The sequence below is a fragment of the Solanum dulcamara genome, chromosome 10 (assembly GCF_947179165.1).
Source record: "Solanum dulcamara chromosome 10, daSolDulc1.2, whole genome shotgun sequence".
In the NCBI taxonomy this organism is placed as follows: Eukaryota; Viridiplantae; Streptophyta; class Magnoliopsida; order Solanales; family Solanaceae; genus Solanum; species Solanum dulcamara.
In genome coordinates, this window is record NC_077246.1 from 69,458,230 (window position 1) to 69,483,855 (window position 25,626).

At 33.8% G+C, this 25,626-nt stretch overlaps 2 protein-coding genes across 3 annotated transcripts; both read left to right on the forward strand.

Annotated features, from left to right (window-relative positions):
- The first annotated feature begins 1,688 nt into the window (after positions 1-1,688).
- On the forward strand, positions 1,689-8,231 carry LOC129871126 (transcription initiation factor TFIID subunit 15). Of its 2 annotated transcripts, none has more exons than XM_055946006.1 (8): positions 1,689-1,840; positions 4,175-4,342; positions 4,478-4,842; positions 4,970-5,167; positions 6,535-6,618; positions 7,266-7,347; positions 7,444-7,573; positions 7,873-8,231. In XM_055946006.1, the coding sequence occupies exons 2-8, from the start codon at positions 4,223-4,225 to the stop codon at positions 8,064-8,066; spliced, it is 1,173 nt and encodes a 390-aa protein (XP_055801981.1). In that variant the 5' UTR covers positions 1,689-1,840; positions 4,175-4,222; the 3' UTR covers positions 8,067-8,231. The 2 variants fall into 2 exon arrangements, with proteins under 2 accessions (XP_055801981.1, XP_055801982.1); XM_055946007.1 differs by having other exon boundaries at positions 4,973-5,167.
- A 4,912-nt stretch (positions 8,232-13,143) lies between these two features.
- On the forward strand, positions 13,144-17,521 carry LOC129871152 (BTB/POZ domain-containing protein At3g19850-like). The gene is made up of 3 exons (XM_055946037.1): positions 13,144-13,379; positions 13,480-14,574; positions 16,990-17,521. Exons 1-3 carry the CDS (start codon positions 13,311-13,313, stop codon positions 17,404-17,406), a joined length of 1,581 nt encoding a protein of 526 aa, XP_055802012.1. The 5' UTR covers positions 13,144-13,310; the 3' UTR covers positions 17,407-17,521.
- The last annotated feature ends 8,105 nt before the right edge of the window (positions 17,522-25,626 follow it).

A 25,626-nucleotide genomic window follows, 5' to 3' on the forward strand; every position in this document is an offset into this window, starting at 1 on the left:
TGTACAAATAGTTGATTATAGGACCTCTATCAAAAGAATATTTGAAGTTCTCGTATAGTTTAGGTGTGTAATTGACAATTTTATCATCATTTAGGTATGTTTTATGCCTCATCACTTTTCTTCAACTCAGAATAATGAGGTATCATCTTCTTCTTCTTCTTGAGTTATTTGGATATTTCAAAACTAATGAGTTAAACATCTTTTGATGGAATAGAATTTGTAAGAAAGTAGAAGTTGATTGCAAAATATGTAAAAGCAATCTAAATAGGCAAAAGGTCTAAAGTTATTAACTAAAGGGGCAATCCGATGCACTAAGCTCTCACTATGCACAAGGTCTAGGAAATGGTCTAACCACAAGGGTCTATTGTACGCAGTCTTATCTCACTGACTTATACTTCAACTAAGACCTCCGTACGGCACTTGACAACTTACTGACGAATCTTTCACGATCTTGCAAGCTCAAGTAAGCCTTTAAGACTAGATCGCTAAGGGAACGCTAGATTGTAAGAAAGACAAGAGAGCTTTTATGAAGAAGACTTTGTATTACTTGGAAGAATGCTTGATTTCTGAATGGTTTTCTACAAATGAATGTCCCCTCTATTTATACTACTCTTAAGGAGCTCAAGTGTAAATAAAAATTGCTATACAAGTTCTTCCTTATTTACAAAGTAGTCCCTACTGTAGAATTCTCTACACACTCTAGAGAATTCCAAGTGTTTCAACACTTTTCTACAAGTTTCTACAAGGTTCTTCTCCCTTCTTCATGATCAAGTGGTGGGTCATAACACTTACCTTGCATTTCTGTCAGATGCTGTTTCCAAGGCTAGTCAAGTCTAATTTCACACTAGATAATATGAAGTTCGAATTACCATTCAAACTCTAGACTTACAAGGATAGAAATTTGGCTTTAATAATCCAAATTTCAGAATCACAGGACCAAAGTTTGAACCTCAAGCTTGAGGTTTGGAGTTAGGTTATGAAATAGCTAAAGTTTAAATATTTGTAAATCTTGAGGTCTTAAATAACGGTCCTCCAAGGGGCTATTTGTGCACTTGCCCCATATTAGGATTGAACCCTATTAGATTTTCAAGAATTAAATTTGACTAGTCTTCAATCTGCTACTTAGATTATATTCAGATTTTCTATATATTCAATATATACCATTGGCAAACTTCTAGAAAAAAAACATGTAGCCCATCCTCCTCCTCCCTTTTTAGGATTCAGTCCAATGTAACAACACAAGTTTTTGGCCTTTGTCTTTTGAATTACTAGAACGAAGGTCGTTGAATATATAATGGATATCCGATAACAAAGTGACTCTTAAACACACCAATGTTTTTCAATTTAAATTTGTTCATTATTTAGATATATTTTGGTCTTAAAACCTACATGTTATTAAAAAAAAAAAAACTAAAACTAATTAATAGTTATATGAATTGAAGTTTAAAGTTAGGCTTTAATCTTCAAAGTTAACCAGACTTCACACAAAATATTTGAAGTTCGCTTGCAAAGACAATATATTCAAATTGCTTGAAGTTTAGTTTAGTTTTCTCAAATCCAGCTTCAATTCCGTATTTTTAAAAAGTTGATTCTAAAGCGGTTAAACTTACGAGAAAAACAAATTATTTGTGAACTTGCCCAAGTGGATTTTGAACTTTTTAAGGCCCAAATACCTGTAACGGGTCGAATGGACCTAACCCAGGCACAACACCTATTGTCTATTGATTTCTGTCCCAACTTCAAAGTTACTCTTATTCTACGGCCAAGTCGGCGCCGGCGAAATTGTTCTCTCTCCGCTGCACTCCGGTGGATCTGTTCCATCTCTCCGGCGAATCGAGTTGTAAGTTCTCTCTCTAGATTCCTCGATGTCTTTCATGAAAGTAAAACCCTAATTCCATTTTTTACAAGTGATTTGCATTGCTTCGCGTGTAATCTCACTGTATAACAAACCCTAGAATCCGATTTGTATAGTTCGTCGTGGGTTGTACTGGAATGGACATACTATTTGCTTTTTAATGGCTCCGAAATTCTAGGTTTGCCAATCTGCCTGTCTTTCACAAACTGAAAAAGATAAAAGACTTTTGAAGATATTTTATTCACTATGTTGTGGGTTTTAGCTCCTTTTTGATAGGGTAAGATGAAATTTATTAAAAAGGTACTGTAAAGAGTACTATACTTCTCAGCTATGTGCTTGTGCTGTCATTGTATCGAGCTATCTGACTCATGATAGGGTAAGGTAAAATTCATCAACTTCAAAGTCAAATAGTCTATAAAATGCATAAAGGAGCAATCTTTTGAACTATGTTGAATTTTTTGGATATCCTCTGTTCCTGCCCGCATAATAATAATGCATAAAGGAGTGATCTTACGAAGTGTGTGGTATCTTTTTTGGATATCCTCTGTCCCTGCCAGCATAATAATAAGCTCTGTACATCTCCTGGCATAACCCAACAGACTCCAAATAGATTGAGAAATGACTGAACTAGCAAGACTTGATTGCAATGAAGAAATAGGTTTCTGCTGCTTTCCTGGTAACATTCACAGAAGAAACATCTACTGCATAAGGACACTCCTCTTCTTTGTAGATTGTCCTTAATACAGGCATTCCTGGTTGCAACCCTACAAAACAAGATACCTTTGGAGGTACCTTTGATTTCCAAATAATCTTCAAAGGCTAATCCATATCCCAATCACGAGATTGCTTTGTAGATCATAATAACTCTTTACAGTAAAGTCTGCTCTTTCTAGCCATCCACTTCAATGAATCAGTATTAATATCATTTGCTGATACAGATTGTAGAATCTCTTTAGAAGTCTAAACTCATCACTCACTAGTCTTCCAATCATTGATGTTGCTTCTAAGTTGTAGATGCCATCCAGTATTGGAGAAACAATTAGCGATCAGCCTATCAGACACTTTCTATTTATAGCCAAACTATACAAAGTAGGGAACTCATTTTTTAGTATCCCAAATTCCCAATATCTAGCTAGTGATCCAGCCAGAATCTCATGCTTTTGCCGTTTCCCACAGTTGTTCTGGTAAAAGAGTTAAACTCCCTCCAATAACAACAAATATGCTTCCAAATAGTTGTTTGTATTAGTCATCAGTGATTTTAGGTGTCCACTGGTCCTCCTTTCCATATATGGTATTGTTTCCTTAGTTTTCATCTTTGAGACTCCAAAATCATTTGATTAGTAAGCTTTTGTTTTGAATCCTGTTGTTCTGGTTGTGGTGCATGTTTTTTCAATGTTTGGCATGTCTTGGACTGTGTTAATCTCCATTTTTTTGAGCTATTGCAATACTGGAACAACGAGAGCAGGTTGGGCAATCACAAAATACTTGGGATAGCATTCATCAAGCCATTTGGTGGTTTATATGGCTTGAAAGAAATAGCAGAATTTTTGAAGGCAACTGAAGAAACATACATAACCTTAAACAAAGATGTATATATTTTCTAGCTTTTTAGTGCAACCTGATTATTGAACATGATGAAGATGATATCCAGATGGAATAGGGGATCTGCTCAATGCCTCAATCTGTAGTTATGTTTTGTGGCACCGACTTTGTGCAAATATTTATAAAATCTTTTATAAGAAAAAATAGAGTGGGAGAGATATGATCATATAGCCAATATCAAGTAGTTTGGGATGGAGACAAAATTGATCGATTGATTGATAGATCAGATTTCTTGATAATTTTCTCCACTTGGTGCAAAGAATTAAAAGACATCTACATGTGAAGGTCCCTGGCAGTATTCTCAAATTGGGGATACTCCTAGAAACGATTGCATGTTAAAAATTAAAACGTGCTTTTAGTCCATTGACCTGAAAACCTGTACTCATAAAGGACCATAACTGCTTAACTCTTTTCTTAATGTAATACAAGATTACAGTAAGAAAACAATTAACTAGATCCCAGCTCTTTTGGAAAATTTTCCACCAAGTGGCATTTGTGTTCTCATTACCACCCAAAAGTTGTGCTTCGTCCCAACTTCCACCCTACACCTTACCTTATATCATTTTTTCCCTTTAGTTGCCCCTTGATTTCTGCTGGTTTGGTCCTTTGACTTACACATAATCTGGTGCTTTTCTCAGTTTAATATGATTGCCTGTAGTTACTTTTAAGGACTGGGAAACTGTAGCAGGACTAATATCCGGTTGTTGCTTTATGCAGTTCTTGCTTTTTTTATTGTTCGTTGGATTTCATGAAATTGGAGCATAAATGGCAAGCTATCCAGGGAAAGGATCTTCTTTAAATGGTTCTGTGTATGTCTGTAACTTGCCCCCTGGTACAGATGAAGATATGCTAGCTGAATATTTTGGCACGATAGGGGTGCTAAAGGTATGGTTGTGAACAGGTACTTCAAATTATGTTTGAGAATGTTTGTTATATGCTCTCTCCCTTCCCCCCCTACTCTGCTTTGAGCAAGCTTTTTTTTTTTTGGTTGCTAAGGGATTGTTTTGCTTCATGTTGTAGAAAGACAAACGAAGTGGTAGGCCTAAGATATGGTTGTACCATGATAAAGTTACAAATGAGCCCAAAGGCGATGCTACAGTCACATATGAAGACCCTCATGCTGCATTTGCTGCTGTTGAATGGTTCAATAACAAAGATTTTCATGGGTCAATAATTGGGGTATTTATTGCAGAGTCTAAGAACAAAGATGAGGCTTCCTATGTTACAGTGAATCAAATTAGTGAGTCCAATCTGGACAGTGGTCTGGCTATGCTGGATGAAGGCTCCAACGATATAGATGGAGGTGGCGGAAGAGGTAGGGGCAGGGGAGATGCTTCAGCAAAGGCATGGCAACAAGATGGTGACTGGTTGTGTCCGAATACAAGGTCTGTGATATGATAATTGGTGAGCAGCTTGTTCGTGCTCTACTGTATCTTTTTTCAATTGTCTGTTTGTACTTCGAGTAGTCCAGTATGTTCTTGTGCTTACCGTTTTTGTAATTTATGTTGATAGCAGTTGCTCTAATGTAAACTTTGCATTTCGTGGAGTTTGCAACCGTTGTGGAACTGCTCGACCTGCTGGTGCTGGTGGCGGTGGGTCTGGAGCTGCTGGTCGTGGGAGAGGACGTGGTAGCCAGGACCCAGGAGCTCCTGGTCGTGCAGTTGGTGGTCCTCCAGGCCTCTTTGGTCCAAATGATTGGTCTTGTCCGATGTAAGAATCTTCATTTTCATTTTGAACTTATTTTATTGAAGGATAATATAACTTTTCACCCATAAACTGTCCGAGCGTATTCTCTGAACCTCCATTTTCCTTATACCTTATCAAAAAACAAAAAAAACAGAACTGTCTGAGCTTAATCAGACTTTGTATTCCCTTTATTGCACTAATCTTGAGGTAGTTCCATCTTCATGTATCTCGTATGTTTTTCGTTTAGATTTTGTATTCTCCTATAAAGCCGTGCTAGTTAGAAATAGATACAGTTGGTCTTTACTGTACTACTCTTTTTTGGATAAGTGACTTACCAGTTTCTTCAACAACTACATTGGCTTCACTTGGATGTTGGGTACCTACCCTAGATTATGATCTCTGGCGCCTAATGAGCTACCTAGTCGAAGATGACTCAAATAAAAGTAATAGCTGGAGTCTTGTAGTCAGAGACTTAGAGCCCGTTTGGATTGGCTTAAAAATAATGACTTTTAAGCCAAACATGACTTTTAAGTCAAAAAGAAACAAGTATGGGGGGGACCAACTTTTAACTTTTGACTTCTTTTTGTAAATTTTAAAGTATTTTAAACACTTCTTTTGATTTGCCAAACACTTCCAAAAGTTAAAAAATAACTTAAATTAAGCCAATCCAAACAAGCTCTTAGTTTTGGTGTCATTCTTTTGTTTTCGAGGGTGTATGGGTCAGTGCAGTTTTTGCCCAGAATTATCTTATCAAAACCTTTTAGATTGAAGAAACAAAAACCATCCAAGAAACTTAGGGATTGTTAATTCAGTGTTCATATTATGGTTTAGTCTAGTTGTTTTAGTACTTTAAATCTCCAAGTATTTCATTCTACTTGAAAGAGATTCCAAGGTATAAACTTAAAAAGACTAGTAAAGCTAGCAAATAGAAATTGTGTTTTGTTCAAGATCAAACAAACCAAGTGATTCTACTTCAGTTTTTTTTTTCTTTCTATTAACTCTTTATTATCTCCGTTAAAATCAACCCTCACGTGCCTACCAGGCAAGGAATCTCAGTAATGTGACAAGTCAGCTCTTTATGTTTAAATGATGCATAAGGAATGAGGTTGGAGGGTTAAAATGGAACAAGGTTGAGATAAAGTGCCAAGACGAAAATTGGGGGCAAGTTAGAGGGGTTGTCTACGTATTTGGCCTTCTTTTTATTTTGAGAAAGGTAACAGTATGACCATTAGAATGTACCTGTCACTCTGAATTGAGCATCAGTGTGACAGTGTCCAATATCATTTTAACTAGCTTGGAATGAATTGTTTATTTTTATTGATTGGCATTTATTATGTTGCCCATTTCTGATAGGTTGACATTTACTACTTTGTGTTTGACCTATTGTTCAGGTGTGCCAACATTAACTGGGCTAAGAGAAACAAGTGTAACATATGCAACACCAACAAGCCTGGGCACAATGAGGGTGGTGTGAGGTATGAATCACAGGATGCAACATTGCATGCTTATTTATATCTCTTAGAAGTGCTTTTGTTGTTTCCTGTTACCACCTCTCTCTCTCTTTTTTTTTTTAAAGAAAGGTAGTGCTGCTCTTGTTTTCTAAGAAGCCTTTCCCCTCTCCCGTTTTCCTTGTTGCTCTGCAACAATAGGAAGTAAATTGTTGCATTCCTAGCAACATTTTAAAAAATGTTGCATTTCTAGCAACTAAAAAGGAACAGAGCTGCAGAAGATATGATGCTAGGTGGCACTTAATGTTGATGTTGACGGTATTGGAGCTACTGGTGATTTAGACTAATGTGCTACATGAATATTATCCAAGGAAAACTTCCTTATTTGGGATCTTGTATATGGGACATGCTTATCAAGACCAGTATAGCTGCATTATAGGCTTGTAATTGCAAATTGATTGTTTATGTCAATCTTTTAGTCTTATAATCATTGAGAACAGGAAAACACCTGGAAGCCACCCACCCACCCACACTAAAATTGCTGACACAGTTTTTTATATAATTTATCGTTGCCTTTTATGGTAAGTAAGCATGCAATACAGTTGAATTTGATGTCATTTATAGAGTTTCTCTGAGGTATATTAACTATGATATGCTTTTATTGTAATCATCAGAGGAGGACGTGCTGGAGGTTATAAAGAACTCGATGAAGAAGAAATAGAGGAAACTAGACGTCGGAGGAGAGAGGCTGAAGAAGTAAGATAAAAATTGCAGAAATTAACGAGTTCTATAGCTTATCCTGCATATCATTCTGCTTCTGACTTTCTGGTGAAATCTTTATCTCAATTATAGGATGATGGTGAAATGTATGACGAGTTTGGAAATCTGAAGAAGAAGTTTCGCGCTAAAACGCAGCGAGCAGAAGTAGCCCAGAGTCTCCCCCCTGGAGTAGGACGTGCTGGATGGGAAGCTGAGGAATTAGGTAAGGACAATAGTTTTGTTGTATGTGTTTTCCATAATGCAGAATTTATGGTTCTATCCACCTTGCATAATTTCTCTTAAATGCAATATCTAGTGAATTGAACTTTCATCTAGTAGACATATTTCTTCTAGATCTACAAGATTGCTTGGGTTGATCCTAGTCACCCAGTTTTGTGATTGATGAGCTGCTTTAGTCCTGAGCTTTAAAAGATTCCATAACAGAGTGCTCAGTGTTCTTGTGAGCCGTAATTGATCGAAGACCAAAGTGTTCCTGACCCCAAGCACTCTTTAATTTTGCAGGTGTTGCTGAGCGAGATAGAAAGGAAAGAAGCAGAGAAAGATCAAGAGATTATGATGATAGGGAGAGAGCTAGGCATCGAAGCAGAAGTCGGGAGAGGAATAGGGGAAGAGATAGAGACCGCTCCTACGACTATGATCGTGACAGAGAATATGGCCGTGATCGTGACCGTGACAGGAGCAGGTATCGTCATTGAAAATTGCGTCTGATCCTTCCATCAAAATATGGCATTCATCAAACTTTCTGTCTCGTGTTTTTACATCGGCGGCTACTAGTATGACACCTTCTTAAGGTTGCTTTCACCTTTGTCAAATTCATATGTCAACTATTCGACTTAATCTTGGTCATTTTTTTTCACTCATATGTTGAATATTCGACGTGCATTTCTACTGCATTTTTCGCTTTATTTGTACGTCCCTTTTTTTTTATATTTTAAAAAGGAGGCTATCGTAATCTTTTCCTGTGGATCTTTTAATTTCTTTCCATAGTTGAACTATTTAGAGATTCTAGGGAAGCAGTTTACAACACCCCCATCTTAAAAAATATTGAGGTGCGCGCCCAAGGGTATGGCCTAGTGGTCGATGAGGTGGGTTGGGTACCATGAGGTTTCAGGTTATAATTCCAGCAGTGACCAAACACTAGGTGATATTTTTTCATTTGTTCTAGCTTTGGTGAGATAGAGCTACCCGACACCTGTTGTTGGTGGAAGGTGGTAGATATTTTGTGGAATTATTCAAGGTGCGTGAAAATTGGCCAAATATCATGGTTATCAAGAATAAAAATAGTCAAGATGCGGAAGTATAAATGATTAATAGATAATTTGATTTCCTTAATGGCAACAATAACAACTTATCCAGTGAAATTTTACTAAGTGGGGTTTGGGGAGGGTAAAATGTACGCAAACCTTACTACTATCTTGAGGAAGAAAGCATAGCCGTTAATAAGAAAGGCAGTGTAAAGACTACAAGAATAAAACAATAACAACAACAAAATAGTGTGATAATCGAAATACAATATACAATATAAGGCAAGAACTACAAGGGTATGACTAGTATGACGACATGCATGAACAAGCATAAACCTACCATGGCAAGACAATGTTTCACCCCTACTAACTTTCTACCCTAATCGACCTTTACTCCTTTCTATCTAGAGTCATGTTCTTGGTAATATGAAGCTGTAACAAATTCTGTCTAATCACTTCTCCCCAATATTTCTATCGGTATACCTCTACCCTTTCGGGTACCCTCTATAACCAGCCTCTCGATACATAAATAGACATTTAGGTGTGGCTTCGCATTCCAACTTTGAGAATATACATATAGATATCTCAACTTGGTCTCAACTGGTAACTTAACATTCCAATTCGTTTTCATTGTACCTCGTGCTCATTGGATGCAGACGTGGTAAATAAATTTTGGAGGTGTCTAGATGATCATTTTGTAAGTTGGAGTGTTCAACTGACACAATAAAAATGAATTGAGTTTAAATGTGCATACTCATAATTGTAGGGTTTAATTGTTAGTTGAACGCAAATTAAAGGGTATCCATATATATGTATTATGCTTTCTTTAAACTTTCTCAAATTTGCACAAACTACACAAAAGTTTTATAAGTCAAGACTATATAAGAAGTCATAAATAAAGTTCTTATTTAACTCTCCAAATAGTAAAGATGTCATCTTACATGAAACATGAAGTAGAATATGGATTCCTTTAAGTTTTTTGTGTCTCATATGTTTAGTAATTATGATCAGCCATTCATGTATTTAGGGATCATTTAGTGTGACTCCTATAATTTATTTATGGGTTATTTGGTAGGGTGTATGAGAATAGTGCTGAATAAGGTATATCAGTAATACTGACATTAATAATGTTGATAATAATTATGTTGAGATTATTTATTATGCATTCTTTTTAAATGTATCCTACCAAATGACCCCGTTATTGTTTAGTTTCAAAATCAAAAGATCATATTGACCTTTGATATTAATTAATTACTTTTTTTTTAAATATATATTGTTCATGGCAAACCCACCCATGTTGGGTGTTTTTTAAAAGAATGTGGTATTAGTTATTATGTCATTTTCCATGTTAGACATCCCAATATTATCATCCTTAATATTGGGGAATAATTATCTAATGTAATTGATTATGATTCATAATTATACTTTATAGCGATATTTTAAATTATTACAAAGCATAGCACTGTTTTATAATTTATAGAAGTTATAGATTGGTGAACGCATCCTTGAATTGTAGACAACCCATAATGTATATGCTATCTGTGTATATATAATGTATCGATTTATATTTTTGCATATAAAATGTATCAATCTATATACATTGATATTGTATGCGCGCACGTATAGTGTATATGCTCCGTTTTGAAAGAAAAATATTGTCACGTTTTGAAAAAAAATATATTATCGCTATTTTCTGTGGAAAAAAAGAAGAAAAAACACTAATCTAGCTATGTACTTGTGCAATTTTCCCTAATATTGCAAAGCCAAAATTGATCAAACTTCACTCCAAAATTATAAGAGAAAAAATACTTGTACACCAAAAAGGAAAATTGTTTATAATAAGCTACTCCCTAACTTTCATACTCCTCTGTTTTTAACTGCTAATTCACGTTTATTGCTTGATACCATTGGAGTATATAATTATACTCTAATTGTATCAAAGAGAAGTAGAGAACACTACTCATTTACTCCTTGATACCATTAGAGTATATATATATAACAAACAATTTTCAGTGAAAATACTACTCAAGTACTGCTTGATATTATCAAAATGCATAGATACCATCAGAATATATGTATGCTCTGATGGTATCAAGGATGAAGATGCAGTGGTTCAGTGAATAGAACGAGGGGGCATGCGGGTAAATAATTCTGATCGTGTCAATTCGAATAAATAGTTTAGATTGAGTTCAGTTTAGGTAAATACTTTATTTAATGGGTTCAGCAGTTTGAGGAGTTGGCCAGATATAGGTCGAAGCCCTGCCTCAAAAAAGTCAGGACTTTTGTGTAATTTTTCCAAACTATAATATCCCTAATATTGTTCTTTTAATGCAAATTGTAAGTTCACAAGAAAACATAAAATACTTTGTTTACTTGCATTAATGAACAACAACAACAAAATTACTTACATTAATGAAATTAAATACTTTCAATATTGATGAGATTTCAAATCATAAGGGGGTGGGGTGTCTTGTGACATTATTTTGTGATTTTTTTTTTGGGTGGGGGGGCCTAAGGTCACATGTCCAAGAAATGTCATGCCACATATAAATACAAATATGAAAGCAATCAAAGACGATTAAAACGACAAAATAATTTTTTTCATTTTAATTATTTTGATAGCTATATTAGTAGCCTCAAAATAATTATATATAATATAGTCTTTTTTTGACTTCCAGAGTTTGTCCCCTAAATGAGACAAATTCTCCACCTATTCATTTTACATTCTTTGCACCAATTGCTTTTAAATACATTCCTTCTTTTTGTTGTGTAATTGATAAAATTATTTGGGAGGTTAAGAAATCGAGATGTGAAAATAAATTTTCGTAAAAATACAAAGTAAAATTATATATAATAGATTCTTGCAATTAATTTTTTTTCTTAGAATTGTTTAGTTGGTAAAAAAAAAGGAAAAATATTTTTGAAATAAATGATAAAATATTTTATCTGGTTGAACTTCTTATTCTTCTATTAGCAATTTTGAAATTAGTTGTGGATAAAATATTAAATGATAAATACTCTTGATATGAAAAGTATTCAAATAAAATAGCAAAGGAAATTAATCCAATAGGAGGCCTTTGGGATATAATTGAATCAATCATATCACAAATAAAGATTATACAGAATTAATAAATATTCTTTCATCTTTAATTAAATGTTTTAAATTTGAGTTTTGCTGTGTTCGAAATCATTTTTATTAGAAATCACTTTATTCTCAAAATATAAAACTTTTCGATGCTAATTAAATTTGATCGAGCTCCAATACTAATGTCAGACATCAAATAAGAATTTTTTAAAAAGTCAATCACATCTAAGGTGGTGTATCATTGAATAGATGAAAGCGAATATTCACATACACAGAGACAAAAATATGTGCATTAATTAAATAATATACACATACATACAGAATAATTAAACAAAAAAATATAGAAAAAAATTATTGGGCCAGTAGAATCAATTTATGTATTTGGTGCAATAAATAAAATACAAAAAACTAACTTTTGATGTTGCTAAAAATCATAATACGTAGCCCTTTTTTATATTATTTATAATATATGCTTTGCATGGCCCCCCACCCCCTCCACCCCACACATATTTTACCTAAAGGGCAATTATATCATCAATTCAGTAGATTTTTTCCAGAATATGATATATGTATTAAAAAAATTATTTAATATTTATATATTTAATTATGAATCAAAGTATTTTTATAACACTAATTGAAATTATTATAAAAGTTAATAACATTAAATCTCAAATTTGTGAATTTCTATATTTAAAAAGATCTAGGGAGGGGAGTACAAATTATTTCACTATCATGTTGGCTAAATAAATACACTGCCCTACGGGTGGCGTAATGGTTTGACTTCGAAACTTTAAGGGGCTTGTCTTTTAGGTCGAGTTCATCGTATCGGCCTTGTCTAGTGCTGATTATTTTTTCTGAATTTTTGTGGGCTATTGCATTTGCTATAACATATTAAGAAACGATAATATATTTAGTATAATTTCATAAGTGAGATCTAGAAAAAGTCGAATATATGTCTACCTTATTTTTACCTTTTCGATATAGAAAAATTGTTTCCTATAAACCCTCAACACAAAAAAATAGGAAAGTAAGAAAGTAAAAGACCCAACAAAATGATAATGCACAAAACAAATATAGCAACAAATTAAATATTAATACACGTTAAAGAAACGTGATATCTAAATCATATTACTAGAAGTACGATAATATTAGACTACCTACTACTCTAATCTTCGACTTTCTTGTGTTTCTATCTAAGGTCATGTGCTAAAACTCTATTATATCATATCTAATCACCTTCCTCAATTCTTCTTCGGCCTATCTTTATCTCTTCCTAACTCTTGATATAACATATTAAGATATACCGATAATATAACAAAATCAATATTATTTAATGTTACTTGAGCTAAGCGTCTTTCTAAAGTAGACCCTCTACTTTTACGAAGTAATAGTAAGACATGCACACGAATTCCATTTGTAAAATTTCACTACCTATGTTATTTTCGTGGTTAATACTATTTGGTTTGTGTATATAGTTAAATCCACTTTGTGGGGCGGGGGGCAAAAGCTTGTGAGAGGCCATTTATATCTGTCAATTACTAAATTTAAAGCACTTCTTTTTGCTTTCCAAAACTTGTCTTGATTTCATTGAATGCAAAACTAGCTAAGCCATGCCACTCCAAGCTCCATGTGATCTGCAAATCCATGTAAATGGTGAACAAACATTCTTTCTGCACCAGGTAACAAAAGAATAAAAATCCAATCTTGAAACTCCCCATTTTCCCGGTTCATCCAAATTAACTATTTTTACTACCAATTTTTTTTTTTTTTTTTCTGCAGAAAGTTCTTTCAAGTTTCTCTGGGAAGTTAAGGAAGATAATCAAACAAGAAAAGAAGAAAATTCAGATTAAGAATTCAGGTATTGAGATTCTTGATTTCCCAGGTGGGGTAGAAGGGTTTGAACTAATTTCAAGATTCTGTTACAACAATGGCAGAAACATTAAAATCACTGTCTCAAATGTTTGTCTCCTCATTTGCTCTGCAAAATTTCTTGAAATGACAGAAAAGTGGTCATCTTGCAATTTATTGTATCAAGCTGAGAGCTTTTTTGAAGGATTGTGCTATTGGTCATGGCATGATATTCTGAAATCCCTAAAAAGCTGTGAATCTTTTTTTGATTATGCAAATTCTTGTGGGCTGATTCAAAAGCTTATAATTTCACTTTCTGGTACCCTTTTTGGTTCTTCATCTTCATCAGCTTCAACTTCTTCATCTTCAGAACATATAAAGCTATGTTCTTGGTGGTTTGAGGAAATGACCATTTTGTCCCCAAAGATGATAGAAGTGTTTCTAAGGACTGTAGGTGCTTTTGGTAGTGAAAATAACAGCTTACTCCTTACAAGATTCTTGCTTTATTACTTAAAAACATCAGCCCATTTAAGAAATCAGAACAATAGTAGTAATTGTCAAAATCTGATTTCAAGAACTGAGTATGGTGGACTTGCTGACACTGCTGTTCATGGTGTAGTTTTTATGGGGAAAACAGCATTTTCTTGCAGAAATCTTTTTTGGGTATTGCGAATTGTATCTGGTTTTGGGATTAGTAAAGAATGCAGGGGTTGTTTGGAGAAATTGATAGGTGGGATGCTTGATCAGGCAACACTAGATGATATTCTTGTTTGTGGTCACAATATTAGTGGTGTTTATGATGTGAATCTTGTGTTGAGATTGATTAGAGTTTTTGTTCATCATGATGATAAAGTTTCAATAACAAAATTGAGGAATGTTTCAAGTTTGATTGATAAGTACTTGAAAGAGATTGCTCCTGACCAAAGTCTTAAAATATCAAAGTTCCTTGGTGTTGCTGAGAGTCTACCAGACTATGCAAGGGATTGTTTTGATGGGGTCTACAGAGCCATTGATATCTATCTTGAGGTTATCATTACTCATTCATTGATTTTCTTCTCTTTCCTTTCTTATCCATGAACTAATAAATGCTACTACTAATTTATTATATCCTCCGTTTCAATTTGTTTATCTGATTTTAACTTGACACAAATTTTTAAATCTTGTAGTTTTAAACTAAAGACATGTAAAATGTACTAAAATATTTTTTAGTCTTGTGATCTTAAACATGTGTTGTGGAAAATTCGAATTAAAGAGTTTCAAAATAAGAGAAAAAGTCATTCTTTTTTAAACGGATTAAAAAAGAATGTAAGATAAATAAATTGAGATAATTTTTTACTACTTAGTAGCACTAACTGTTCAGATACTTCAAAAATATTGTTATACTCAATGTCAAGTCTTCCAAAGTACATAACTTTTGAAGAATTCTAAAGTTAATAAATTTCACATAACTTTAGATAAAAAGGTTCTAAGGTATTGACAATTGCTAAAAGATACTCCATTCGTTTCATATTAAGTGAATTTTTGAGGTTTTTTTTATTATTCAGAATAATAAAATTATTCAAAGTTTAAAATAGATGTTTGAATTTTTTTTTATATTTGCGTTTTCATTTATTAAAGTTTTATTTTTTTAGGAGATAAATCACACTACTTACAAAATTATGTATATGATTTTATAAAGGACAATAGTGAAAAATATGATTCAAATTATATCTTTAAATATTTTTCTTATTATATATGTATTGTCTCACAAATTCAATTAATATAGAAGGGAAGGAGTATAGAATAAAACAAGAAGATGTCCTTCCAACGAGGCAATACTTTTCAGTTTTTTGCTCTTTTCTGAAAAATGTGTCATTGTGGAAATTTTTTGGATCTTTTTGGGAAAACTCAGAAGGGGTGCAAAAAGTTTCACTTACTCCACTTGATAATAGGTATGCACCAGCGGCTGTCAATCATACTTACAGAGACTATGTTGTTAGAACTTTCTAAAAATATTATCGTATTGGAACTTTTAAAAATGTGTGTGTTGAAAAATTTCACACACACCTCATAATATTTTAGAAAAATCTATCTAACATAACTTATAAATTTATATACTATATTATATATTGCCTGTGAAATGCAGTTTTACTGTGTAAGTTGTCATGATCTAAACAAGGCAAAACATACTTTTGCTTTTTTATTTTTTTTTACTTTATGTTTCTTTGTTGGAAGGAGGAAATGCTTTGTCATATGATAGAATAACTCATAAAGACATCTATGTAAAGCATTGATGAGAAAACTCAAATCTAAAGTACTATTTGAATTTAGTACTATGAATTTCAAATTTTGGACTTAAATGGAAACACAGTAGGGTCATAAAAATTTGTCATGGAAGCTTGTGACCTCATTAATTCATGAGTACTTTTATGAAAATCAATCAGTTATCTACATGGGACCCTTAAGACTTGATTGGTAGTTGCTCTAACAGCAACACCTTTCATGGACAGTCTTGAGTTAAGTTATTGGAAGATTTGTAGCACAAAATAATGCTCCGTTCACTTTTATTTATTCAATTTCAAGGCCCTTTAAGAAATAATAATAAATATGATTATTTTATTATAATATTTATGTTAATTGATGTATAGTCTTAGATATTAAAAAAATAATTTGAGGAATAAGTAATTGATGTTAAGGGTAAAATGGGAAAAGATAAGTGTCTTTTTTTGATTTGTTAAAAATGATAAGTAAAAGTGAAAAATATATTTTTGAAATACTGAATAAGTAAAAATGAATGAATAGAGTATTTTTAGGTAGTTTTAATTGATTTCCCCTTGTCATTGTGTTCTTTCTGTGTGTTTTTTTTCTGTCCTTTTGTCCTCAATTCTTTCTATAAATAACTTTTCCATGCTAAAGAAATTTCCTCCACCCTAGACATAATTGAGGTGTTATCTATCGATTATATTACGGTATTTGATTGAGCATAAAGTTTAAGTAAGAAAAATATATTTTTGACATGGACACCCTTTAAAACTTGTGATTGTAAATATATCGTGACATTTCTATATTAGTAAGATCATAAAATTAAGAGTAAAACAAAAACTTTAAAGTTAAAAGAGATTTCAAAGAAAGGAGTCTCGTACAAAATGGAAAAGAAAGATTAATGAATTCATTTTGCCTTATTTGTTGCTCCTTTCATTTTAATTTATTTGTCTTATTTTTTTTAATCCGTTTAAAAATGAGTTTCTTTCCCTTTTTGACCTCTCTTTCTTTCCAACTTTCCACGTGACATGCTTTAGACCACAAGATTTAAAGAATATTTTGATAGATTCTACGTACCTTTAGTTTAGATTACAACATTCAAAAGTTCGTTTTACTTTCTTAAATTCTGTCTCTAGCAAATAAATTGAAACAATGAGGGAGTATATTTCATGCAGCTAACATGTGTATATTTGGTTGCAGTCTCATCCAATCCTGTCATTAGAGGAAAGATCAAGATTATGTAGATGTCTTAACTATGAGAAACTAAGCCTTGAAGCATGCAAGGACTTAGCAAAGAATCCAAGAATTTCACCAAGAATTGCTGTGAAGGCACTTGGATCTCAGGGTATTTCAACAACAAAAGACAATAACAGACAAATGGTTTTGTACAAGACAAACAAGAGTGATTATCACAGTTCAAGTACTACTAGTGATCAACAGAGTACTTTGCAAGAAGAGGAACATGAATATATGAGGCTAAATTTGCAAAAGATGCAATGGAGAGTTGTGGAGTTGGAGAAAATATGTAGAGATATGAAAGGCCAAATGACTAAAATGGTGAAGACAGAGACTCATACTAGAGCTTTGCCTAGGCTTTGTAGAAGTCAGTACTTCTAAAAATAGGAAAAGAAAGAGGACATATGTTGATAATTCACATGTGTCGGTGGAGTGATAAGTACTGTACTCATTCGTCCTTAATCAAAAAATTTAGATTTGAGTCCTTTGTATGGAATCGTCTTTGTTAGGGATAGTTTTGTCAGACTTCATGGTACAAATTCGAATTTAATCGAGGCCGTGATGTAGGCACCGGATACTAGATGAAAAATTAAAAAATATATAATAATGCACATGTGATATTCCTTTTCCCCATTTTTCTACTGTAAAAACATGAAGTGTTAAATTTCTTTCTATATTATTTGCTTGTAAAGTTCTTGTCAACTTAAACTTCTCATGGTTCAAGTTTTCCTTCCTCCTTTTTTTTTTCTAAAAAGAAAATAGGAATAATACACAAGTACCCCTCAACTATAACCGAAATCGCTAAGACACACTTTAATTATATATGAGTCCTATTATCTCCCCTGAATTATTTTAAAATGTAATAAACGCACCCTAAAACCTATATAATCACTCACATGAAGGGAGATTCTTTACACTCGCCTCCACGTCAGCGCCACTTTAGTGCCACATCAGCGCATCGTCAGATCTAAAAAAAAATTATTTTTTTTTAAAAAAAGGAATTTAATTTTAATTGTGCTCACCATGATTGCATAAACTTAATCAATACACTACTTATGTGTATTGATTAATAATGCAAATGTCCAATTGAAAATGGACATGTGTCCAAATTAGTCAGATTTTATACTTTTTTTTTGTCTTTCACTCGCCTCAAAGAGAGTGAACACACTCTCTGTGCCATCTCAGCACTGAAGGGTGTGTTTATTACACTTTAAAATAATTCAGAGGTAATAGGACCCATGTATAGTTAAGATTTATCTTAGCAATTTTGGTTATAATTAAGGGGTACTTGTGTATCATCCCAAGAAAATATAATAATTTCCTGTTGTTTTTATTTTGAAAAATGATTTATAAATTATAAAAGGGGTAACATGCAAGGCTGATAACCTTTGACAATTTTCAAAATTTAACGGGTTAAAAGGTATTTTCAACAACAATAAGATATGTGGTGTATTCTCACAAGTGGGGTTCGAGAAGACACTATTTATAAAAATCTTACCCCTATTTTATGAAGGTAGATAGTTTCACTAGTCCAGTTTATGTGTCATTCTTTCAATTTGGAATGTTGAGTTGTTGCAAAACAATTGCCCGAAAATCAGTTCACCAAAAAATTCATAGGCTAACACACACAAAAAATTGAGAAAATCGCCTAATTCATGTTGAGTGTCCCCTAAATGCTAAAACAATATTGTGGATCATGGCGAGGCTATACATACTATTACTCAGGTCATTACGGAGAGTCTTATAAAGTTTTTGCAAAAAAAAATACACGAAAGCCATTTTACCAAAAAATTAATGGGCTAACACACACAAGAAACTATGAAAATCTCCCAATTCCTATTGAGTGGTCTCTAAATACTAAAAAAAATGGCATGGATCAAGGCGAAGCTACACGTCTTGTTCCCCAGGTCATTGCTGTTACATTCCGTATTTTTGCATCTTGGATTATTCGTAAGCTAACGGTTATAAATTCAAGGACTTTTAATTTTGAATTTTAAAAGGACATAATTTGTTGTAGATGTCAAGTTATATGAATAATTTATGTGAAGTAAAATACATCTCAAGAAGGACCCTTGGGCCAAATTAAAATAGAAGCCATCAGATATGTTTTTTCTTAAAGTCACGTTTCGGGTAAGCTGACTTCGGGAGGCCACAACCTCTTTAAAATTTGGGAATTTGGAAAAACTCTCAAAATGAAAGTTGTAGATAATGAAAATATCTTTCCAACCATAGGTCGTGGGATGAAATATGATATCGGAGTAATAAGATATAGACATTTTAAGCCTGACAGGCCAAACTAAATAGTGGATTCGGCCCAACCCAATTCTAATTCGGGTCAGGCCCAATGCCCAATGCCCACGAAATTAAATCTAATTTTTTGTATCTATTCTTTCATACTTTAGACCAAGACAATTCTGGAAATTTCCAGAGAGAGAGAAAGGGAGTTCTTGAGAGAAATACCAAATCCGATCAAAATTCGAGTCCCGAAATCCGAAGCTCATGAAGAGAAAATTGTTGTATATCGCGTTAGCTTCAATTTGAGGTAGATATCAATCAATAAGGAGAATATTCAATGTGGTCTCTGCAACTTTAAGGTAATATTAAAGTCTTCTTTTCAATGTTAACAAGTTTAGTTAGAGTTTTAACGGATTAGAACGGAGAAAATAGTGTTATAAACTCGTTTGGTGATTTGTTGAGATTTATGGGTTAAAAGGTTGTTTTAGGTAGCTTAAATGGATGGAATTAGCTTAGTGATGATGTATAATAATGGTTGATATTGTTTTGATGTTGTTGATGAGTTGTTGTTCTTGAATTTGGAGGAATAAGGTGTATGAAGATTATGAATGCTCAAATCCATTTTTGGAATTGTGTAGCTGGTAGTAATTCTAGAATATCTCATTGTGTAGACCTCCGATTTTAGATATTAAATATGTTTTGGAATGATAATACACGTACCTACAACTCTTATGTTTATGTTGTAGTCTATATCTGCTGTTAGTATGTCGATATATGAGGATGAATCATAAGAAAAATTCTGTCCAGATTCTGGATTGAAAAATCCCTCATGTATAGTTGTAGGTGTTTTAATGATATCTCTTTGTATAAAATGAGTTTTGAGTTGATTTCTTTTGAATTGGAAACTTAAGACAGAGATCTAAACATTTAAAGAAGGTCATAAAGTCCAATTTTGCTGTTTTCATTTTCAAAATTTAGATACAACTTGAGGTACTCGGCTTTCTGAATTTACTGCTTTGGTAACATGAGTCGGGTGGAAACATTCTAGGCTTATTATCAATAATAAATCTTATTTTGTGTCAATATTTTGGATTGTTGATGTTGCTTGATGATTATATGGCTGGTTTGAAAGTGGGAAAAGTAAGCGGTATAGGGGAGGTGCTGTCCATTGTTTTTTAGAAATAACCTACTAACGATAGAGTACGTTTTATTCTTGTTCATAGCTTAACCATAGTGCTTAACGTTTTAATATAGGTTGAGATAATATTGGACAGCATATATGTATAAACACTAAAGGTATGTAAAGTTAATATTTTCTTCTTTTGGCATGATCCATGTGAAACGAACGAATGACGTATGCTTAAATCCCAAAGAAACTCTTATTCGTAGATACACTCGGATGACTAACGTTCTTGATTTTCAGAATTTATATTGGTATGTATTGACTCATGTGTATGATTCCATCCATCCTAGTTGGTATAACTCATGTTGTGGTATAATTCATATTTTAGTATAATCCATAATTGGTGTTATTCATAGTGACTATTGTCTTGGTTGTCAAATGATGGACTGTTTTGGTTATTCCATTAAGTCTCCGATAATGATCAAATTACACAACGTTGCTAATGATACCCTATTCGTGCATATTGTTATGGTATTATTCACCGAGTCCTACAATAGGCCGGGTATGTTATCATGTATGAATTCCACTATATTATTCACCGAGTCCCTTACTAGAGGGCCACGTACGTGATATGATAATATGATGTTAGGATGATATGACAATATAATTATGGCACCGAGTCCTATAATGGGCCGGTTACGGTATCAGTGTACACTACTCTATTCACCGAGCCCCTTGCTAAAGGGCCGGGTATGGTATATATATATACATATAACGATATATTGATATAATCGTGACACCGAGTTCCCTAACGGGCCGGGTATGATATATGATGATGATATGCATGTATTCATTTCATAAGACACAGGTACAATGATTAGCTCCTGAATCTTTATTGCAGATGTGATCTCCTTTACGGTATTTTATGCTTTATATACTCGGTACATAGTTTGTACTGACCCCCTTTCTTTGGGGGGCTGCATTTCATGCCCGCAGGTACAGATACTCATTTTGGAGAGCCGCCAGCTTAGGATTCTACTCAACGGGTTTGAAGTGCTCCATTGTCTCGGAGCCCAAACTTTGGGTACTAATCCTTATAATGTATATATTTATGTATTTAGGGGTACGACGGGGCCCTGTCCCGTCATATGATATTGTTAATCCTCTTAGAGGTCTGTAGACACATGAGTGGGTTGTATATAGATGTTGTCCGGTGTACTAGTATGACTTATGTTTTTGGACGTTTACATTCAGAGTGGAAGCCTTGTCGGCTTACATATTATGTTATCTTATTTTTTACAATTAAGACTCCCCAAGAAATAGGTGATTTTGGTATATATATAACTAACAGTTTGAGACGACGTACTACCCATATAAATCCTATATCATGTTTAATTGCCGATTGACTATAGATAATATGTGTGTATACGAGGGTCCAATTGCGGAGGGTCCTGTGAAATATTTGCAAAAAAAAAACTCGAAAGCTACATGGGCTAACACACACGAAAAATAAAGTAAATTGTCAAATTCTTATTGAGTTGCCCATAAATGCCAAGAAAATGACGCAGATCATGACAAGGCTACACATACTGTTACCCAAGGTCATTACAAAAGGTCTTGTAAAATTTTTGCAAAAAAAGTCCGAAAGTCAGTTCACCAATAAATTCATGAGCAAACACACACGAAAAATAGACTCCTAATTCCTATTGAATGACCTCTAAATACTAAAAAAATGGCGTGGATCATGGCTAGTCTACACATACTATTACCTCAGGTCATAACATAGGGTCCTATAAAGTTTTCAAAAAAATACTACCCGAAAGCAAGTTCACCAAAAATTCATGGGCTAACTAACATGTGAAAAACTAAGAAAATCATCTAATTCCTATTTAGTGCCCCCTAAATGGTAAAACAATGTCATGGATCATGGCGAGACTATGCGTACTATAATCTCAGGTCATTATAGAGGATCCTGTAAAGTTTTTGCAAAAAACTATGCACGAATGCAAGTTTATCAAATAATTCATGGGCTAAAACGCACGAAAATCTGAGAAAATCGTCAAATTCATGTTGAGTGATCTTTAAATGCTAAAACAATGGTATGGATCAAAAAAGCTACACGTCTCTTTAGCTCATGTCATTACGAAGGGTTCTGTAAATGTTTTGCAAAAAAATGATCTAAAGTCAGTTCACCAAAAAATTCATAGGCTAACACACACGAAAAACAAACAAAATCATCTAATTCCTGTTGAGTAACCATTAAATGCTAAGAAAATGGCATGGTTTATGGCGAGGCTACACTTACTATTCTCCCAGGTCATTATGGAGGGACTTGTAAAATTTTTGCAAAAAACGTCTTAAAGTCAGTTCACCAATAAATTCATGGGCAAACACACACGAAAAATAAATGCTTAATTCCTATTGAGTGGCCTCTAATTACTAACAAAATAATGAGGCTACACGCACTATTACCCTAGGGCATAACCCTAGGGCATAACGGAGGTCCTATAAATTTTTTACAAAAATATTGCCCGTAAGCCAGTTCACCAAAAAATTAATGAGCTAACGAAAATGAAAAACTAAAAAAATCGTTTAATTCATGTTGAATGACCCCTAAATACTAAAAACAATCACGTGGATCTGGCGAGGCTACACAAACTATTACCCCAGGTCATTACAAAGAGTCTTGTAAAGTTTTTGCAAAAACATTATCCGAAAGTCAGTTCATCAAAAAATTCATGGGTTAATACACACAAAATTTAGAAAATTATCTAATTTCTGTTGAATGACTCCTAAATGCTAAAAAATAGCGTGGATCAGGGCGAGGCTACACCTGTTGTTACCTAGTTCAATACAGATGGTTCTGTAAATTTTTTGTAAAAGAATGACTGAAAGCCAATTTATAAGAAAATTCACGGGCTAACACAGACGAAAAACAAAGAAAATCGCCTACTTTTTATTGAGTGACCCCTAAATGATAAAAAAATGACATCGATCATGGCGAGGCTACACATAATGTTACCCCAGGTCATTTTGAAGGGTCCTGTAAAGTTGCAAAAACAAGGCCCAAAGCCAGTTCACCAACACGCAGAAAAAATATGAAAATCACCTAATTTCACTTGAGTGGACCCTAAATAATATAAATATATCGTGGATTATGTCGAGTTACATGTACTACTCCTCAAGTACTTATGGAGGTTCTCATAAAAGTGACGCAAAAAAATTCACCGAAAGTTATATCACCATACAATTCATTGGCTAACACATACGAAAACAATATTAGAAAATCACCAAATTCTGTTTGAGTGGCCCTAAATGCTATAAATATGTCGTGGATCATGTCAAGACTGCACGTACTGTTCCTCCTGGTACTTACAGAGGGTCTCATAAAGGTTTCGCAAAAAAAATGAATCGAAAGTCATACCACCAAAATATTTATGTGCTAATGCACACGAAAAGAATGAGAAAATCGCTTAATTCCGCTTGAGTGATCCCTAAATTCTATAAATATATCATGCATCATGTCGAGACTACACGTACTGCCCCCGTGGATACTTATGAAGGTTCACATAAAGGTTACACAAAAAACATTGGTCGAAAGTCATATCATCATAAAATTAATGGGCTAACACCCGAAAAATGAGAAAATTGCCTAAATTTTGCTTGAATGACCCCTAAATGCTATAAATATGTCGTGAAGCATGCCGATGCTACACGTATTGTTTCCCTAGTTACTTACGGATGTTACCATAAAGGTTTCACAAAATTAATCGAAAGTACTATCACTAAAAGGGCTAATACACAAGGAAAAATATATATGAGAAAATCGCCTAATTTCACTTGGGAGGCCCCTAAATGCGATAAATATGCAATAGATTGTGCCAAGGCTACACGTCCTATCGTGGAGTGTGCCGATGCTACACATATTGTTTCTCTAGTTACTTGCGGATGTTACCATAAAGGTGTCACAAAATTAATCAAAAGTCCTATCACCAAAAGATTGTGCCAAGGTTACAAGTGCTTCTCCCCTGGGTTCACAAAAAATTAACCGTGCTGCTCCCCTGGGTTCACAAAAAATTAACCAAAATTCATATTATTACAAAATTCATGGGCTAACACACATAAAAAAGCTATGAATATCGCATAATTCAATTTTAATGATCCCTAAATACTATAAATATGTTGTATTGGGTCTAAGTTGCACGTACCGCTTCCTCGGGTACTTACAGAGGGTACCATAAATTTTTCCCACAAAAATTTACCAAAAGTTAAATCACAAAAAATTCATGGGCTAACACATACAAAAAATGAGAAAAATCGCTTAACTCAGCTTGTGTGACTTCTTAATGCAATAAATGCACCGTGGAGTGTGCCGAGGCTACACGTACTGATCCCACCGGTACCTACAGAGGTTCCCACAATATTTTCAAGAAAAAAATTGACTGAAAGCTAAATCACCAAAATATTTTTGGACAAACACACGAAAAATGAAAAAATTGCTTAATTTCGCTTGTGCAACCCATAAATGCTATAAATGTGTGGTAGATCATACCGAGGGTATATGTACTGATTTCGGGTACGTATGGAAGGTCCTGTAAGGGTAAGGGTTTAAGAAAAAAAGTGACCAGAAACCAGTTCACCAAAAAATCGCCTAATTTCATTTGTGCGGCTCCTTATTGCTATGATTGCACTGTGAATCATGTTGAAACTACACATACTAATCCCCGGATACTTATAGATGGTCCTAAAAGGGTTTCGGAAAAAAATTAACCGAAAGCCAGTTCACCAAAATATTCATGGCTAACACACACAAAAAATAAAAAATTACCTAGTTTCGCTTGAGCGGCCCGTATATGCTACGAATGCGCCGTGAATCGTACTGAGGCTAGACGTACTGATCCCAAGGGGTACCCACAGAGGATACCATAAGGGTTTCAATTTTTTTTTACCTAAGTCGAGTTCACCAAAATATTTATTAGCTAATGCACACAAAAATGAGAAAATTGACCAAATACGCTTGTGCGGTCCTTAAATTCTATGAATGCATCGTGGATCATACCGAGGCTAGAAGTTATGATCCCCCGGGTACTTCCAAAGGGTCCCATAATGATTTTAGAAACAAATTTATCAGAAGTCAATTCACCAAAATATTTATGGCTAACATACAAAAAATTAGAAAATTGTTTGATTCTACTTGTGCAACCCCTAAATGCTATGAATTCACCGTGGATCATGCTGAGGAT

Excerpts from the sequence above, each read along its gene's own strand:
- LOC129871126 (XM_055946006.1), top strand. The coding sequence starts at position 4,223 with ATGGCAAGCTATCCAGGGAAAGGATCTTCTTTAAATGGTTCTGTGTAT. Across the intron at positions 5,168-6,534 it reads AATGATTGGTCTTGTCCGAT|GTGTGCCAACATTAACTGGG; the intron begins GTAAGAATCTTC and ends CCTATTGTTCAG. Across the intron at positions 6,619-7,265 it reads CACAATGAGGGTGGTGTGAG|AGGAGGACGTGCTGGAGGTT; the intron begins GTATGAATCACA and ends TGTAATCATCAG.
- LOC129871152 (XM_055946037.1), top strand. The coding sequence starts at position 13,311 with ATGCCACTCCAAGCTCCATGTGATCTGCAAATCCATGTAAATGGTGAA. Across the intron at positions 13,380-13,479 it reads AAACATTCTTTCTGCACCAG|AAAGTTCTTTCAAGTTTCTC; the intron begins GTAACAAAAGAA and ends TTTTTTCTGCAG. Across the intron at positions 14,575-16,989 it reads CCATTGATATCTATCTTGAG|TCTCATCCAATCCTGTCATT; the intron begins GTTATCATTACT and ends ATTTGGTTGCAG.